The sequence below is a fragment of the Ovis canadensis genome, chromosome 5 (genome assembly GCF_042477335.2).
Source record: "Ovis canadensis isolate MfBH-ARS-UI-01 breed Bighorn chromosome 5, ARS-UI_OviCan_v2, whole genome shotgun sequence".
In the NCBI taxonomy this organism is placed as follows: domain Eukaryota; kingdom Metazoa; phylum Chordata; class Mammalia; order Artiodactyla; family Bovidae; genus Ovis; species Ovis canadensis.
In genome coordinates, this window is record NC_091249.1 from 30,134,680 (window position 1) to 30,153,982 (window position 19,303).

General features: G+C 39.9%; 1 protein-coding gene across 4 annotated transcripts in view; it reads right to left on the bottom strand.

Annotated features, from left to right (window-relative positions):
- The window catches only part of LOC138440989 (adhesion G protein-coupled receptor E3-like), a 48,466-nt gene extending 30,117 nt beyond the window's left edge, over positions 1-18,349 (bottom strand). For 2 of the 4 annotated variants that reach the window (XM_069591304.1, XM_069591303.1), the window contains exons 1-8: positions 18,190-18,323; positions 15,893-15,943; positions 12,104-12,250; positions 9,043-9,189; positions 6,356-6,502; positions 4,004-4,065; positions 1,965-2,048; positions 178-355 (exon numbers count right to left, since the gene is read on the bottom strand). In XM_069591304.1, coding sequence (XP_069447405.1) covers positions 178-355; positions 1,965-2,048; positions 4,004-4,065; positions 6,356-6,502; positions 9,043-9,189; positions 12,104-12,250; positions 15,893-15,943; positions 18,190-18,223 — 850 coding nt within the window. In that variant the 5' untranslated portion in view covers positions 18,224-18,323. Of the gene's footprint in view, positions 1-177; positions 356-1,964; positions 2,049-4,003; positions 4,066-6,355; positions 6,503-7,539; positions 7,687-9,042; positions 9,190-12,103; positions 12,251-15,892; positions 15,944-18,189 lie in introns of all 4 variants that reach the window. The other 2 variants (XM_069591301.1, XM_069591302.1) reach the window with 2 other exon arrangements.
- Positions 18,350-19,303: the final 954 nt, after the last annotated feature.

Consider the following 19,303-nt stretch of genomic DNA (forward strand, 5'->3'; position numbering starts at 1 on the left):
TCAAGCCTCATCCAATGCAAACTTAGGGTTCTGAAGAGAAATAAGATATTTCATGTCAAGTACATACACAGATTTTGCCAGTGTAAAGAAAGAGAAGGCTGTTTTCTGCCTCAACCAGCATTTCCTGAACCCAATTAAGTTTGAGAGTCTGCCTGAGTATCTATGACTGCAGCTTACCCATAAATTGTGACTCTCTCCTCAGCGTTCCTCCTGTGGGTCGATTGAGGGCAGCTTCATAGGCTGCCGACTGCACTCTGTCAAGATACTGTGTCGCAAAACGGGCGGTTTCTTCCTTATGTTCCTGAGATGGCTTGGTGGTGATGTTGCTGAAGTTGCCAAAAGAATCGGCTATTTCCTGCCATACAAATAGTGAGTGTGCAGATGTAGAGAGCAGACTTGTGGTTGCCGAGAGGGAGAGGGTTAGGAGAGGGATAGACTGGAAGTTTGGGATTAACAGATGCTAACTACTATACATAGGATGGATAAAAAACAAGGTCCTACTGTAGAGCACAGGGAACTACATTCACTATCCTGTGATAAACCATAATGGAAAAAAATAAATTTAAAAATTGTAAGTGCGTTTATAAAATAGAAACAGACTCACAGATTTCTAAAACAAACTAATGATTATCAAAGGGGAAACACAGGATGCAGAGAGGGACAAATTAGGAAATTGTGATTAACATACACAGACCTACTGTATAGCACAGGGACCTATACTCCACATTCTACAATACCTACATAGGAAAAGGAGCTGTAAAAGAATGAATATATATATATAACTGAATGTCTTTGCTATACACCTGAAACTAACAACATTGTCAATTAACTATACTCCAATAAAAATTTTAAACAAGAACAAAATACTTAGGAATAAATAAAAAATAGAATGTGATATACCAATAAAAATTTTGTAAAGAATGAAAGATGAATAAACAAAAAAGTAGTGGTTGTGAAAATGACTATTGTCTAGGAGGAAATCATAAAAGGAAACTACTGCTGCTGCTGCTAAGTCACTTCAGTCGTGTCCGACTCTGTGCGACCCCAGAGACAGCAACCCACCAGGCTCCCCTGTCCCTGGGATTCTCCAGGCAAGAACACTGGAGTGTGTTGCCATTTCCTCCTCTAATGCATGAAAGTGAAAAGGGAAAGTGAAGTCGCTCAGTCGTGTCTGACCCTTTGCGACCCCATGGACTGCAGCCCACCAGGCTCCTCTGTCCATGGGATTTTCCAGGCAGGAGTACAATTACAGTTTCTATTTTCCAGATATTTCTTGAAAGCTTCCATAACTAAGAGCTTTCTCTGGGAATATTTCTATTGCCTAATAGCAGAAGAAGGAAACAGTGTAGGGAAAAGGCGTGAATGTTTAAACAAAGATGGAAGAAACTCAGACCTTACACTCTCACTTCATTCCATTGTGAAGTAATTGAATGTTTTTAATTCACTGGTCCTAGATTTTGCATCACCTTCTACCTGGTTTCCTGGGTGGAGATGATCCCCTGGAGGAGGAAATGGCAACCCACTCCAGTATTCCTGCCTGGAAAGTCCCATGGACAGAGGAGCCTGGTGGGCTATAGTCCGTGGGGCTGCCAGGAGTCGGACACGACTGAGCGACTGAGAACGTACCCATGCTACCTGGTTTCACCTTTGCTTTTCTGCTAAATTCCCCTGCATTTGTACTTTCTCTTACAGCTTTTTAGTATACCCCTGAAGAAACAGTCAATTGTCATCGAATATGGGAAATGTTTATTTTCAGAAAAGAGGGAAGGGAGAGACCTCTAGAGATAAGGTTAAAAATCTACACGTGCAGTTTGGATTTGTCCTGTGATGTGGAGACCCAGAAAGGAAAAGCAATTTGTCCCATCTAACTTATAATTAATTCCTTCAGGCATATTGGAGGAAGGAAAAATGAAGACTTATCTACTATGAGAAAACATTCACAGAAACTGGGAATGATTTCAAACCTGTAACACAAGTGTGACGTTGTTATCTTCTGGTACTCCTTTGGTCACCATGGAAACAGGGGTATTTGGGTCCTCGGTGGTGCCCTAAAAGGAAAGAATAGAAACATGTCACTGGCTTTCATTCAGTTAGACGCATCCAGAGGTTGTTCTCAAGTTCTCAGAAGCTTTATTAAAACAGTTGGTCCTGGCAGAGAAATACTCTCACATATCTGTGAATGCAAGACGGCAAAATTAAACACACTTGCTGGAGTTTAACACACACACAATCTAAATAAAGTTCAATACATTGTTTTGGGACTAGTGGGTATCCATTTGAAAAGAGTGAATCAGTTCAACACCCACCTCATTATTCTCAAAAATAATTTCTAGAGAGCTTACCTGTCAAAAATGCCTAAATATTCCCAACTATTAAGTTAATATCTTTTTTCTCACTGAGAAAATTAAAATTGGAGGAGGGGCAATTCGAATATATCAACTTTGGGGGATGGAAGTGAAACAATCAAATGCCATTCATAATGGTCAAAATATTAAAATTTATTTCTATTTTTATATATTTTATATAAAATATTTATTTCTATATAATGTTTGTGTATAAGAGATAACGATGTAAACATGTCTTTCCACTGTCCATGTTAACAAAAACAATCTTTATAACATATTCACCTTTATTCTTTTTTCCCCAGCTTTATTTATTCTCCTCCCACTCTACTGTTTTTTCTGGTTTGTGTGTAATTTCTTTTTTAAAAAATTAATTAATTAATTTTAATTGGAGTATACAATATTGTGGGGATTTTGCCATACATCAGCATGAATCAGCCATGGGTGTACATGTGTCCCCCAATCCTGATTCCCCCTCCCTCTTCCCTCCCCATCCCATCTTTCTGCATTGTTCCAGAGCACCGGCTTTGAGTGCCCTGCTTCATCCATTGAACGTGCACTGTTCATCTATTTTGCATTTGATAATATACATGTATCAATGCTATTCTCGCAAATCATCCCACCCTCGCCTTCTCCCACATAGTCCAAAAGTCTGTTCTTTACATCTGTGTCTCTTTTGCGGTCTTGCATATAGGGTCATCATTACCATCTTTCTAAATTCCATATATATGTGTTAATATACTGTATTGGCATTTCTCTTTCTGACTTACTTCACTCTGTATAATAGACTCCAGTTTCCTCCACCTCATTGAATTGACTCAAATGTGTTCTTTTTTATAGCTAATATTTCATTTACCTTTATTTTTGACTGTGACTAGAGACAGTCTGTTTTCCAAAAGTGCACTTTAACCTACATGGTCTAGAAGGCATGTTTTTTAAGTCCTATAAGTTCTATATGACACTGGGCAATTTAGATCAAACTGCAAATAACTTAATGAAACAAAGGATTGAATTTTGAAAATTCATCTTATGGGTGTAATATTGATTTCCATATTGTCCCGATGTAACATACGTTTGTTTTGTAAGTCACTTTTGAAAGATTTCTTTGCAATAACACACAGCACTTGCAACAGTGAAATTATATCAACCATAATGATGGTTAAATTGAGGGGGTGTGGGTGCTTACTGTTGTTTTTTTTTTTTAATAATAATATGGCCATGCCATTTAGCATGCAAAATCTTAGTTCTGTGACCAGGGATTGGACGCACAGAATCTTAACCACTGGACCACCAGGGAAGTCCCAGATGGCGTCTTTTTTATAATTAATTCTGTACAGAACTAGTGTTGACTGAGAACACTTCATGGCTGCCATATATTCTCCAAACAATACATTGTTGCTCAGAAAGAAAGCAATCGCTAAAACAAAATATGGAAGAAATGGGAGATGATGCAAAAATATTAATATCAAGAAACACCTTTTTATCCCCAGAGACCATTATGTATATGTGCGCTGGCAGGTGTGGGGAGATTGATTTGAATGCTTGTTTTATATTTTATATTTAAGCGTATTCCCTCTAAGAGTATTTTATTTGTAATTACTGTTTATTTCCACATACTGGTGGTGGGCACCAAACACAGACTTACAAAGATGGAAACATACCTGTTGTTTATAGTCTTCCGAAAATGTAACTTGGGTTGGGATAGGGGACCTAGGGTTGATTCCTAGAAATAGAATGAGAATTCAAAAAAAAAAAAAAAAAGAAAAACAGAAATGTTTCTTCTCAGTCTGAAATTGGGAAAATTTCCCTCCCAACTTTTCCTTTTTCCAACTTCCTTCCAGCTTTCTTTACAAAAGGGATTATGGGATTTCTGCTTCTCAGTCATGCCTGCTGGTTGTCATGCCTGCTAACCAATTGAAGTGTTTGTGTGTATATGTGTGTGTTTGTGTGTGTGTTAGTCGCTTATTTATATCTGAGTCTTTGTGCCCCCATGGACTGTAGCCCACCAGACTCCTCTGTCCATAGAATTCTCCAGGAAAGAATACTGGATTGCCATTCCCTTCTCCAGGGTATCTTCCTCAGGGATCAAACCTGGGTCTCCTGCATTGCAGACAGATTGTTTGAGCAACCAGGGAAGCCCAAAACTGAAGTATAGTTTATTTATAATACTGTATTAGTTTCAGGTATATAACATAGTGATTCAATATTTTTATATAGATTAAACCCCATTGAAAATGATCACAAAGTAATGGGTATATTTCCCTCTGCTATATAATATATCCTTGTTGCTTATTTACTTTATACATACTTGTTTGTACCTCTTAATTCTATACCCCTATCTTGCCCCTCCCCTTTCTTCTCCCCACTGGAGCCACTAGTTTGTTCTCTATATCTGTGAGTCTGTTTCTGTTTTGTTATATATCTATTTGTTTTATTTCTTAGAGTCCACATGTAAGTAATATCATAATGTGTTTGTCTGACTTATTTCACTAAGCATAATACTCTGTAGTCCATATTGTTGCAAATGTCAGAATTTCATCCTTTTTCATGGCTGAGTAGTATTCCATTCTGTGTATATCTATATCTGTCTGTCTGTATATCTCAGATCTTCTTTATCCATTTATCTGTTGATGGGCACAGATTGCTTCTGTATCTTGGCTATTGTAAACACTACTGCTATGAACACTGGGATGAATGTATCTTTTCAAATTAATGTGTTTGTTCTCTTCAGATATGTACCCAGGAGTGGAATTGCTGGATCATATCGCAGTTCTTTGTTTAGTATTTTGAGGAAACTCCATATTGTTTTCCATAAAGTGAAAGTGAAGTCACTTAGTCATGTCCGCCTCTTTGCAACCCTGTGGTCTGTAGCCTGCCAGGCTTCTCCTCTGTCCATGGGATTTTCCAGGCAAGAATACTGGAGTGAGCTGCCACTTTTTTCTCCAAGGGATATGCCTGACACAGGGATCGAACTCAGGTCTCCCACACTGCAGGCAGATTCTTTACCCTCTGAGCCACCAGGGAATCCCTGTTTTCCATAGTGACAAATTCCACCGACAATGTACAAGGGTTTCCTTTACTCCACATCCTCTCCAACATTTATCTGTAGACTTTCTGATGATAGCCATTCTGATAGGTGTGAGGTGTTACTTCATTGCGGTTTTGATTTGCATTGCTCTGATGATCAGCAATGTTAAACATCTTTCCATGTGCCTGTTGACCATCTGTATTTCTTTTTTGGAAAAATGTCTATTCGAATCTTTTGCTGAGGGATACTAATCCCTAATCCATCTTATCATTTGTAAATATTTTCTCCTATTATGTGGGTTTTTTCTTTTTTTTTTAAACTTTTTATTTTATATCAGAGTATAGTTGATTAACAATGTTGTATTAGTTTCAGGAGTACAGCAAAGTGCTTTAGTTATATATATATGTCTCTATTCTTTTATAAAAATAATTTGTCTTTTTGTTTTTTAATTGAGTTGCCCTAAGTTTTAATATTTCAATAGAAGTCAGAAAGACAAGTTAAAATACGAATAAATTGGCAACCACTAGGGGGAGTCTTTTGTGTTACCTTAACAGGAGCTGCACATTTGGAAGGCACCTCTGCTCAGTAGTAAAGAACTGCCTGCCAAAGCAGGAGACGCAGGAGGCCTGGATTCGAACCCTGGATCAGGAAGATCCTCCTAGAGGATCCCAACCCACTCCAGTACTCTTGCCTGGAGAATCCCACGGACAGAGGAGCCTGGGGCTGCAGTGCATGGGGTCGCAAAGAATAGAACATGATTGAAGCGACTGAGCGCTCGTAAACATGTGTGCACACATACGTGTTAAGCACACGGAAACACACATAGGCAGCTGTATCAAAGGACAGTGTTTAGATACTGAGGAATTGAAGGGTTATTAGCACACTGAAGTCAGATCCATACTGATGCATTGTTTTCCTCCACTTGTTTACCTCAACTCTTTCCCTCGGAAAATTTTCACCCGAAGGCATCAGGGAATCTGCTTACTTATGCAAGTTCCTCCGGAGTCAGTAAATTGAGTTCCCCCATCAGGTGTCTCAAACCCTGGATTGCAGACACATAAGTAGCTTCCCCGGGTGTTCTTACACCGGGCTGTCGGTGAACACAGTGCGGGGTTCAGGCATTCATTCTTATCTGTGGCAGGAAAAGGATGAAAAATGAATCAGTCAGTGACAGGGCTCCATGGGGTCACTCAGGGCTCCATGAGTTCACTTTTTCATGCCACCTTTGTGGCATGTCCAGCACACAGGTCACAGTCTGCGCATTTCAAGGCACTCACCTTGGTTTGCTCAAGGCTGTCTCAATATAAAGCTGAAAGTTTTGCCTCTAGAAAACCACTGATTGCCAACCCAACCAAGATGTTCAGCCAGTGTCAGAGCAGTGAACAGGATTACTCGTATTTACTTTCCATTTCTAAAATTAATTTTTATTGGAGTATACAAAACATTTTTTTTCTAGTGTTGAAGCCCATCCATGAGGATGATGACAGGAAGGTAGATTCTTTACTGTCTCAGTCATCAGGGAAGCCTGAATACCATGTTAATGAAGGGTAACTACCAGCAAGGGAAATTAAAGAGTAGAGTAATTAGTTAGATGAGATGATTAGATAGCATCACTGATTCAATGCACATGAATCTGAGCAAACTCTGGGAGACAGTTAAAGACAGGGAAGCCTGGCATGCTGCAGTCCATGGAGTTGCAAAGAGCTGGATAAAACTAAGCGACTGAACAACAACAATAAATACCTCAATAAAAAATTTTTAATTAAAAAAAGTTTAAAACATATTTGGGCTTCCCTGGTGGCTCAGACTGTAATGAATCTGCCTGCAATGTGGGAGACCAGGGTTTGATCTCTGGGTCGGGAATATCCTTTGGAGAAGGAAATGGCAACCCACTCCAGCATTCTTGCCTGGAGAATCCCATGGACAGAGCAGCCTGGCGGGCTACAGTCCATGGGATTGCAAAGAATGGAACTAGCTGAAGTGACTGACACACACACACATACATGTTATGCACACATAAACAGCTATATCAAATGACAGTGTTTAGGTACTGAGGAATTGAAAGGTTATTAGCATACGGAAGTAAGATCTGTACTGATGCATTGTTTGTTTTGGTCAACTCTTTCTCTAAGGAAATTTTCACCAGAAGGCGTCAGAGAATCTGCTTACCTATGCAAGTTCCTCTGGAGCCAGTAAATTGAGCTCTCCGATCAGGCGTCTCAAACCCAGGATTGCAGACACATAAGTAGCTTCCCTGGGTGTTCTTACACGTGGCTGTCAGTGGGCACGCTGTGCTGTTCAGGCATTCATTCTTATCTGTGGCAGGAAAAGGATGAAAAGTGAATCAGTCAGTGACAGGGCTCCATGGGGTCACTCAGGGCTTCATGGGGTCACTCAGGGCTCCATGAGTTCACCTTTTCATGCCACCTTTGTGGCATGTCCAGCACACAGGTCACAGTCTGTGCATTTTAAGGCACTCACCTTGGTTTGCTCAAGGCTGTCTCAATATAAAGCTGAAAGTTTTGCCTCTAGAAAACCACTGATTGCCAACCCAACCAAGATATTCAGCCAGTGTCAGAGCAGTGAACAGGATTACTTGTATTTACTTCCCATTTTTAAAATCAATTTTTCTTGGAGTATATAAAACTTTTTTTTTCTAGTGTTGAAGCCCATCCATGAGGATGATGACAGGAAGATAGATTCTTTACTGTCTCAGTCATCAGAGAAGCCCTGCTGCTGCTGCTGCTGTTGCTAAGTCGCTTCAGTCATGTTCAACTCTGTGCAAGCCCATAGACGGCAGCCCACCAGGCTCCCATGTCCCTGGGATTCTCCAGGCAAGAACACTGGAGTGGGTTGCCATTTCCTTCTCCAAAGCATGAAAGTGAAAAGTGAAAGTGAAGTTGCTCCGTCGTGTCCGACTCTTAGCGACCCCATGGACTGCAGCCTACCAGGCTCCTCCATCCATGGGATTTTCCAGGCAAGAGTACTGGAGTGGGGTGCCATTGCCTTCTTCCAAGGGAAGCCCTAATACCATGTTAATGAAGGGTAACTACCAGCAAGGGAAATTAAAGAGTAGAATAATCAGTTAGATGAGATGATTAGATAGCATCACTGACTCAATGCACATGAATCGGAGCAAACTCTGGGAGACAGTTAAAGACAGGGACGCCTGGCATGCTGCAGTCCATGGAGTTGCAAAGAGCTGGATAAAACTAAGCGACTGAACAACAACAATAAATACTTAAATAAAATTTTTTAATTAAAAATAAAAATAAGTTTAAAACATATTTGGGCTTCCCTGGTGGCTCAGACTATAATGAATCTGCCTGCAATGTGGGACACCAGGGTTTGATCTCTGGGTCGGGAATATCCTTTGGAGAAGGAAATGGCAACCCCCTCCAGTATTCTTGCCTGGAGAATCCCATGGACAGAGCAGCCTGGCGGGCTACAGTCCATGGGATCGCAAAGAACGGAACTAGCTGAAGTGACTGACACACACACATACATGTTATGCACACATAAACAGCTATATCAAATGATAGTGCTTAGATACTGAAGAATTGAAAGGTTATTAGCATATGGAAGTAAAGATCTGTACTGATGCATTGTTTGTTTTGGTCAACTCTTTCTCTAAGGAAATTTTCACCAGAAGGCGTCAGAGAATCTGCTTACCTATGCAAGTTCCTCTGGAGCCAATAAATTGAGCTCTCCGATCAGGCGTCTCAAACCCAGGATTGCAGACACATAAGTAGCTTCCCCGGGTGTTCTTACACGTGGCTGTCAGTGGGCACGCTGTGCTGTTCAGGCATTCATTCTTATCTGTGGCAGGAAAAGGATGAAAAGTGAATCAGTCAGTGACAGGGCTCCATGGGGTCACTCAGGGCTTCATGGGGTCACTCAGGGCTCCATGAGTTTACCTTTCCATGCCACCTTTGTGGCATGTCCAGGACACAGGTCACAGTCTGTGCATTTCAAGACACTCACCTTGGTTTGCTCAAGGCTGTCTCAATATAAAGCTGAAAGTTTTGCCTCTAGAAAACCACCAAGTGCCAACCCAACCGAGATGGTCAGCCAGTGTCAGAGCAGTGAACAGGATTACTCATATTTATTTTCCTTTTTTAAAATCAATTTTTCTTGGAGTATATAAAACTTTTTTTTTTCTAGTGTTGAAGCCCATCCATGAGGATGATGACAGGAAGATGGATTCTTTACTGTCACCAGGGAAGCCCTAATACCATGTTAATGAAGGGTAACTACAAGCAAGGAAAATAAGAGTAGAATAATCAGTTAGATGAGATGGTTAGATAGCATCACTGACTCAATGGACATGAATCTGAGCAAACTCTGCTGCTGCTGCTAAGTTGCTTCAGTCGTGTCCGACTCTGTGTGACCCCAGAGATGGCAGCCCACAAGGCTCCATCCCTGGGATTCTCCAGGCAAGAACAGTGGAGTGGGTTGTCATTGCCTTCTCCAATCTGGGAGGTAGTTAAAGACAGGAAAGCCTGGCGTGCTACAGTCCATGGGGTTGCAAAGAGTTGAACACAACTTAGTGACTGAAAAACAACAATAAATACTTCAAACATTTTTTTTTACTTAAAAAAATAGTTAAATACATATTACTTAAAAAAATAGTTTAATATGGGCTTCCCTGGTGGCTCAGACTATAATGAATGTGCCTGCAATGTGGGAGACCTAGGCTCAATCTCTGGGTTGGGAATATCCCTTGGAGAAGGAAAAGTCAACCCATTCTAGTATTCTTCCTGGGAAATCCCATGGACAGAGGAGCCTGGTGGGCTATAGTCCATGGCATTGCAGAGTTGGACATGAATGAGCAACTAACGCTAACTAACATATATATTTCTTTATTGTTTAAAAAACAGTAGAAGGAACAGAGAGTGGTGAGTAGATTTTTAAAGTATGAGTTTAGAAAATATGTCTCAGAAGAAGTGACAAAGTGTAAGAGAATATGAAAACACCATACAAGAAATTCCCAAAGGAAACAGTGGGGTGAGATTTAGAAAACAGAATGGAACTCATTGGGCTTCCCAGGTGGTGCTAGTGGTAAAGAATCTACCTGCCAAGGCAGGAGACACGAGAGATGTGGGTTCGATCCCCGGGTCAGGAAAATGGTAATCCACTTCAGTTTTCTTGCCTGGAAAGTTTCATGGACAAGAGGAGCTTGGTGGGCTATAGTCCGTGGGGTCGGGGTGTGATGGAGTAACTGAGCATGCATAGCACTCATCTGTGTAGAAAACGATGGAAGAACTAAGACGACTTTCCGATGAGTCCACGTTTTCTGTCTCTTGAGCACAGTTGGTATTCTTATGTTCAGAGTCTACAAGCAATACATTCTGAAGAGGGTGTGGAGAGAAGGGAACCCTCCTACATTGTTGGTAGGAATGTAAATTGATACAGCCACTATGGAGAACAGTGTGGAGTACTTAAAAAAATAAAAATAGAGTTATCATATGATTCCATAATCCTACTCCTGAGAAAATTTCTTTTTACCTAAAAAATAAATATACAAACAACTTTTTAAAATGAGTTGATTTCTCCATTTGAAAAAGTCAGGAACAACATTAGAAAAATCACTAGTGTGTTTTAGAAGTTAAGTTCTTATAAAACACTTTCTAAAAAGTACTTTCTAAACTGAAGCAATAACATGTTAGAACATATAATGAAAACAAATTTCCATACACAAATCTTTATAACCTTTTCATTAATTTTTTGCTATAAACACAAATGTAAATGCTAATATTTTTTTGAAACCCCAAAATGCAAAATGGTAGTAATAAAATTTTGTGTGAACTCTGTTTTTATTTTAGTGTATTAGGAAACTTGCTCCTTGGAAGGAAAGCTATGACAAATCTAGACAGCATATTAACAAGCAGAGACATCATTTTGCTAATGCCAACAAAGGTCTGTATAGTCAAAGCTATGATTTTTCCAGTAGTTGTATACGGATGTGAGTTGGATCAAGAAGAAGGCTGTGCACCAAAGAATTGATGCCTTCAAATTGTGATGCTGGAGAAGGCTCTTGAGAGTCCTTTGGACAGCAAGATCAAATCAATTGATTCTAAAGGAAATCAGTCCTGAATATTCATTGGAAGGACTGATGCTAAAGTTGAAGCTCCAATACTTTGGCCACCTGAAGTGAAGAGCTAACTCATTGAAAAAGACCCTGATGCTGAGAAAGGTTGAAGGCAAAGGAAGAAGAGGGCAGCAAAGGATGAGACAGTTAGATAGCATTACCAACTCAATGTACATGAATTTGAGCAAACTCGGAGATAGTGAAGGATAGGGAAGACTGGCATGCTGCAGTCCATGGGGTTGCAAAGAGTAAGACATGACTTAGCAACTGAACAACAACATTTCCAAATGAGAAAAACTCATTAGGCTATACACGTCTGCCAACCCCTTATTAATATGGACTTTAAAATATTCCAAATTGAGGACAAATGCCTTTTATACATCCCTGGTAACATTCCTTCTCACTTAGTACTTAGATCCAAAGACTATGCAGTCTAAACGAAAAGATCCTTGAGCTAAATAATTGAAGGGTTCTTTAACGCTATTCAACAAAAAATTGTTTTTCGTGCCTAGCACATAGGTCTCCACTATCAAAGCCATTGATTTGATAAGTTATTATCAAAATTTAGGTTCAATCTCTCAATAGGAGGGACGAGAAGATCTACTTTTTTTTCTAGAATGTTCTTACTGAAATAACACTCACCTATGCATGTCACTCCAGGATCATTAAAATGTCTCTTCCCATTGCTTGATTCATATCCAGATTTACAGGTGCAGAAGTAGCTTCCCACAGTATCAGTGCAGGTGGCTTTCGAAGGGCAAGCCTGGGTATCCAGGCATTCATTCACATCTGTGATTAAGGATCCATCAAAGGTCAAATGAGTGAATTCAGTCCATGTCACTATCCTATTATGCAGGTGTTCAGTCCACTACGGCGTACTCCTTAGGTTCAGCCCTTGGTTTACCTTCTCTTACCCACCAGTTAATGAAAGCACTCCAGGCCCTGGTTCTACAGAGCTTATATTTTTATGAGGGGACAAGGGAACAAATTATCCCCTATGGAAAGGATTGCAAATAGATGTAAGAAGCCAGATTGAGGGCAAGAGGAGAAGGTGACAGAGAAGGGGGTGGCAGAGAATGAGATGGTTGGATGACATCACCAACTCAATGGACATGCTGCTGCTGCTGCTGCTGCTAAGTCGCTTCAGTTGTGTCCGACTCTGTGCGATCCCATAGACAGCAGCCCACCAGGCTCCCCTGTCCTTGTGATTCTCCAGGCAAGAGTACTGGAGTGGGGTGCTATTGCCTTCTCTGTAATGGACATGAGTTTGAGCAAACTCCAGGAGATAGTGAAGGACAGGGAAGTCTGGTGTGCTGCAGTCCATGAGGCCACAAAGAGTCGGACACGACTTAGCGACTGAACACCCACATGAAGAAGCCCGAGATGGGATGAATTGAGAAAGTAGCATTGAAACACATATTACCATATGTAAGATTAGATAGCCAGTGAAAATTTTACTGTATGATGCATGAAGCTCAAACCCAGTGCTCTGTAACAAATTAAAGGGGTGGGATGGGGTGGGAGGGAGGTTCCAGAAGGAGGGGACATATGTACAGCCATGAGTGTGAGCAAGCTCCAGGAGTTGGTGATGAACAGGGAAGCCTGGCACGTTGCAGTCCATGGGGTCTCAAAGAATTCGACACTGAGCAACTGAACTGAACTGATAGCTGATTCATATTGATGTATGGCAGAAACCAACACAATACCATAAGGCAATTATCCTCCAATTAAAAATAAATTTGAAAAAAAGAAGCCAGAGGCTAAGAGAGGGTCAGGAAGAGAAATTCTGTAGGATGACCAGGGCAAGTGTGGCTGAGATGACTAAGTATGAGAAAATCTAGCAGAAGGTGGTTTTTTTTTTTTTTTTTGGCTCTGCCACATGGCACGTGGGATCTTAGTTCCCCAACCAGAGGTTGAACCCGGATCCTTTGTGTTGAAAGTGTGGAATCTTAACCACTGGACAGCCAGGGAAGTCTCTAGCAGAAGGTTTTCTTGAGCAGTGGGACAGCCATGAGATGGAGACCATCTTGATGTGGAATGGTAGACAGGAGTGAACAGGAAGACAGACTGACCATCCCTGAGTTCAAACTGTAATCTTAGGGGCTTCCCTGGTGGCTCAGTGGTAAAGAATCCACTGGCCAGTTCAGGAAACGTGGGTTCGATTCCTGGTCCAGGAAGATCCCACACACCTTGGAGCAACTGAGCCCACTTGCCACAACTACAGAGCCTATGTGCTGCAAGTACTGAAGCCTAAGTGCCCGATAACAAGAGAGGCCACCACAGTGAGAAGCTGTACCACAGCTAGAGAGTAGCCTCTGCTCTCCAAAACTAGAGAAAAGCCTGTGCAGCGTCAACGACCCAGGAGAGCCAAAAAGAAAATGTTAAAAATATAATCTTAAAAAGTTAATGTCCCATGGCAATCTCCCACTAAATATTCATGAAGATAATACTTTCTTACTATTTTTTTTTTAATTGGCCAGGAGGCACAGCATGAGGGACCTTAGTTCCCAGAATAGGGATCAAACCCATGCCCCTTGCAGTGAAAACATAGAGTTATAACCATTTGACCACCAGGCAAGCCTCATGATTTTTAATTTGCAGTTTCCCAGGCTAGATTGCATTTTCTTAATTTTTTGCTTTCAAGATGAAAATAATTCTACATATTTGGTCATCCTATGATCCAGTGATTCCTCTTAGAGAAATTCTCCCAAGAAAAATGAGAGCATATGTCCACAGAAAGACTTGCACATGAAGTCTTTGTTCAAAAGGCTTCACAGCAGCCCTCTTCATCATAGTTAACCATCAGAAAATCAGAAAATCAGGAGTCCATCAACAGGAAAATGGATCAATAAACTGTGGTATATTAACAAAATGGAATGCTATGTCTGATTGACAAGAGATATTTAGGATGTATTAGGTGAAATAAAAACATATTGTAAAAAGCATAAACTGTGACTGCATTTGTAAATAATACATACATAGTCATATCTGCATTTACCAAATCTTGGTCTGTATCTATATCTATTTACCTATTTATGTATGTAAATGAATGTTTATATTTATGTACGTACTATTTAACATACATAGGCTATTTGCACAAAGAACCCACAAAAATTATATGGAAATAATAAAAGATGATCACTCTTTTTACTGTGACTCAGGTGTTTAAATATACACATATTTACTTAATTATATATATAATATATACTTTAAAATGTGTATACCTATGTATGTATATATATTTAAATATACACCTATTTGTCTATATTTATATTAATATATACTTTAAAAATAACTATATAAATAAGTCAATAGGTACAACATTCTCAGTCACTCAGCCATGTCTAACTCTTTGCAACCCTATGGACTGTAGCCCACTAGGCTACCCTGTCCATGGGATTCTCCAGGCAAGAATACTGGAGTGGGGTGCCATTTCCTACTCCAGGGGGTCTTTCTGACACAAGGATCAAGCTTGTGTCTCCTGTGTCTCCTGCACTGCAGGCAGATTCTTTACCACTGAGCCATCAGGGAAGCCCATAAATAGGTATATATATATAAATATAAATGTATATTTTATATATTTATATATAGGTAAATAAGTACATATAGGTGTATATATATATACATATATACACAGACATGTATATAGGCATAGCTATATAGAAATATATTAGCATAGGTATATATTTATTTATAGGTATAAATAGGTTTGGATTGTGGCTCAGTGTTAAAGAATCTGCCTGCAGTGAAGAAGCCACAGGAGACACAGGTTCGATCCCTGGGTCAGGAAGATCCCCTGGAGGAGGGCATGGCAACCCACTCCAGTATTCTTGCCCGGAGAATCCCATGGACAGAGGAGCCTGGCAGCTTACAATCCATAAGGTTTTGCAAAGAGTCAGACACAACTGAAGAGACTTAGCGTGCATGCATAATAAAAAGAATTGTTTTCTTTTATTATTTCTATATAATTGTTCTTCTGACTTTTGTGGATTCTTTGTGTAAATAGCCTCAGTTACACAGTAAGAGTGAGCCAATAAAGCTATTTCTTTTTAAGCGTCATAAATGTAGCATGGTAAGAAAAACAGTGAAGGCTAGAATTACTTGGAGAGTCACATGAGTTTGAGCAAATGCTTACCATTTCCATATTTCTCTTTTTAACTCTGAGTTTGGGGAAAGCAAAAGTTGTTCTGCTTATCCTCAAACTGCTTTGTAAAGAAACATCTATAGGGACTTTCCTGGCAATCTAGTGGTTAAGATTCCACCTTCCAGTGCAGGGGCTATGGATTTGATCCCTGGTCAGTGAACTAGGGTCCCACATGCCTCAGAGTGTGGTCCAAAACAACAACAACAACAACAACAACAACAACAACATCTGTAGAAACACAGGCTTCACAAACTATTCCAGATTCATTCTGCCCATCACCCACATACCTTGAAATGATGCGTTAGGAATATTCAGAAAGAAAATTAAGCAGGAAAGTCCTGGGGGAGAAAACAAAAAGGGAGTTAAATTTTTAAAATACTTTCTGGTGGCCTGAATCTGCTGAGGCTGACTTTACTTTCCTCCCCCAAATAGCTCTTGAATACTTTCTCTAAACACATTGGGCACATTCAACACAATTTTGGCCCTCTAGAGACTGTTTGGTCGTTGAGCACTAGAAGTCAGTTGATCATGGTCAACAAACATTCACAGATCGATAATAATATTTTTGAGATGTCGAGGATAAAAATGGATGAAACGGGGGAAATTTAGAAAGCTGAATAATACTGACAAATAATTATTTACTTTAATGCCTTTTATAAGTATATGAAAGAAAGCAAAGTGAAAGTGTTAGTTGCCCAGTCTTTGTGACTTCATGGACTATATATAGCCCACCAGGTTCTTCTGTCCATGGGATTTTCCAGGCAAGAATACTGAAGAGGATTGTCATTTCCTTCTCCAGGGGATTGTCATGACCCAGGGATCAAACCTGGGCCGCCTGAATCGAATTGCAGGCAGATTCTTTACCGTCTGAGCCACCAAGGAAGCCCCTAGGTAGTTATATAGGTAGCAAAATGTGGCTTCATCAATTGTTGAATTTAACATTCATTAGCAGTTTATTCTATCTGAGAATAATACAGAAGTTAGGTTTTCTCACTGGACAAATGTTTCATAAAAGTCAAAAGAGTTGGAGAATTCCCTGGTCGTTCAGTGGTTAGGATTCTGCACTTTTTCTACTGAGGGGCTGGATTGGATTCCTGGTCCGGGAACTAAGATTCTGTGTTTCCCAGTGTGGCCAAAAAAGAAAGTCACAGGACTTGGACAATTAAATGAGTTTATCGTGGGCAAGTAAATTTAAAAGTATAATTCTAGAAGTCCTCTTGGTATTTTTAGTAAAACAAAAACAAAAACACACATAGCATGGAATGAGGAGCAATTTCAATATGTTTATAAAATACATGTTGGGGCTTCCAAAATTAGGAGCAGGAAGCAAATGTGATTTCTCCGAAACAAGAAGGATACTCATCAATTTTTAGTTCCCATCAAGGTACGTTCATACTGAAAGAGCAACATTGCAATTTTATGAGCAGTTTGCATGCTCAGTAAATTTACAAGCAATTTGCATGCTCCAAGTGGTCAGCTCAGAGACTTAGAGGACTCAAGTATGGAAATTCTGGCTCACTAAGCAAATAGATCCGGAAGAATCAAACTCAGTTTCAGGAAGAAAAATGAGCACAGGACAGCTTTCCATGCCAAAAACCTGGCCCTGACACGAAAGAATCCATTCTTACATGAGATTCATGTTTTGCAAGGGATTCCCAGTTGGGTCAGCAGTAAAGAATCTGCCTGCCAATGCAGCAGTTGCAGGAGATGAGGTGGCAAAGATCTCCTGGAGAAGGAAAATACAACCCGCTCCAATATTCTTGCCTGGAAAATCCAGCGGACTGTAGCCTGCCAGGTTCCTCTGTTCATGGGGTTGCAAAGAGTAGGACACGACTGAGCACAGCACAACAACAACCACCCCAGAAGCTCACTTTGATCCTATCCTTGTACGATGGAATAAAAGAGATTGCAAGCTTTGAAGAGCCCCGCTGCCTGATAAAATCATTTTGAAGTGACCCATCTTAATTCCTCCGGGTATTTCCATAGGAGACATACCTCAGCCATGGTTTAAAAGAGCAAACCAGGTGGATGCCCCCTGCCCAAGCCACAGTGTTGAGAACAAGACAGAGTATGAGAGTTGAAGTGCCCTTGCTATTTCTACTTAAAGAGAATAAAATATTAAAAAAATTTTAATTATTTTTTTAAAAAATATTTTTAATTGGAGGATAATTGCTCTATAATGTTGTGTTGGCTTCTGCCATACAACAACTTGAGTCACCCATAAGTATACATATGTCATCTGTCTCTTGAACTTCACCCCCACTGCCCCCCACCCCAGTCTACCCCTCAAAGTTGTCACAGAGCACTGAGTGCACTTTCTGTGTTATACAGCATCTCCCCACTAGCTATCTATTTTACACATGATAATGCATATGTTTCAATGCTATTTCTCAATTTGTCTCACCTACTTCTTGCCTCCTTACCCCCCACCTTCCCCATTGTCCACAATTCCATTCTCTGTGCCTGTGTCTATTCCTGCCCTGCAAATAGATTCATCAGTACCTTTTTTCTAGATTCCATATCTACCCATTAATATACAATATCTGTTTTTCCTAAGAGAGAATAAAATATTTTAATGACTTACCACTCAAAGGCAAAAAGATACTTCGAGCCATCATGACAAAATGAAAAGAGAAATAGGAACTTATATGTCTTTATCTCTGGTGTTTCTCAAGAAGAATTGGGGATTTTGTAACAGCTACTGTGGGACCATCTTCTAGTATTCTAATGAGAAACTAAAGAGAACAGCAGTTTTTTTTTTTTAAAATACAGAAACAGAGACAGTCAACTGAAGGATACAACTTCCTCTGAAATGCATCTGAAAAAATAAGATGAATGTCAGAAAATTACTAGAGCTAATCAGTGAATTTATTATGGTTGCAGGATACAAAATCAATACACAGAAATCACTTGCATTTCTATATACTAACAATGACAAATTGGAAAGAGAAATTGAGGAATCAATCCCATTCACTATTGCAACAAAAATAATTAAATATCTAGGAATAAACTTACCTAAGGAAACAAAAGAACTGTTACACAGAAAGTTATAAGATACTAAGGAAAGAATCAAAGACGACATAAGCAGATGGAGAGATATTCCATGTTCCTGGGTAGAAAGAATCAATATTGTGAAAATGACTATACTACCAAATGCAACCTACAGATTCAGTGTGATTCCTATCAAATTCCAAATGAAAATTTTCACAGAACTAGAACAAAAAATTACACATTTCTTATGGAAACCAAAAAGACCCCAAATAGCCAAAGCAGTCTTGAGAAAGACGAATGGAACTGGAGGAAGAAACCTTCCTGACTTCAGATTATACTACTAAGCTACAGTCATCAACACCATATGGTACTGGCACAGAAACAGAAATATAGACCAATGGAACAAGATAGAAATCCCAGAAATAAATCCATGCACCTATGGGTACTTCATTTTTGACAAAGGAGGCAAGAATATACAATGTGGTAAAGATAGCCCTTCAATAAATAGTGCTGGGAAAACTGGACAGCTACATGTAAAAAAAATGAAATTAGAACACTTCCTAACACCATACACAAAGATAAACTCAAAATGGATTAAAGACCTAAATGTAAGACCAGAAGCTATGAAACTCTTAGAGGAAAACACAGGCTGAACACTCGATGACATGAATCAAAGCAAGATCCTCTGTGACCTACCTTCTAGAGTA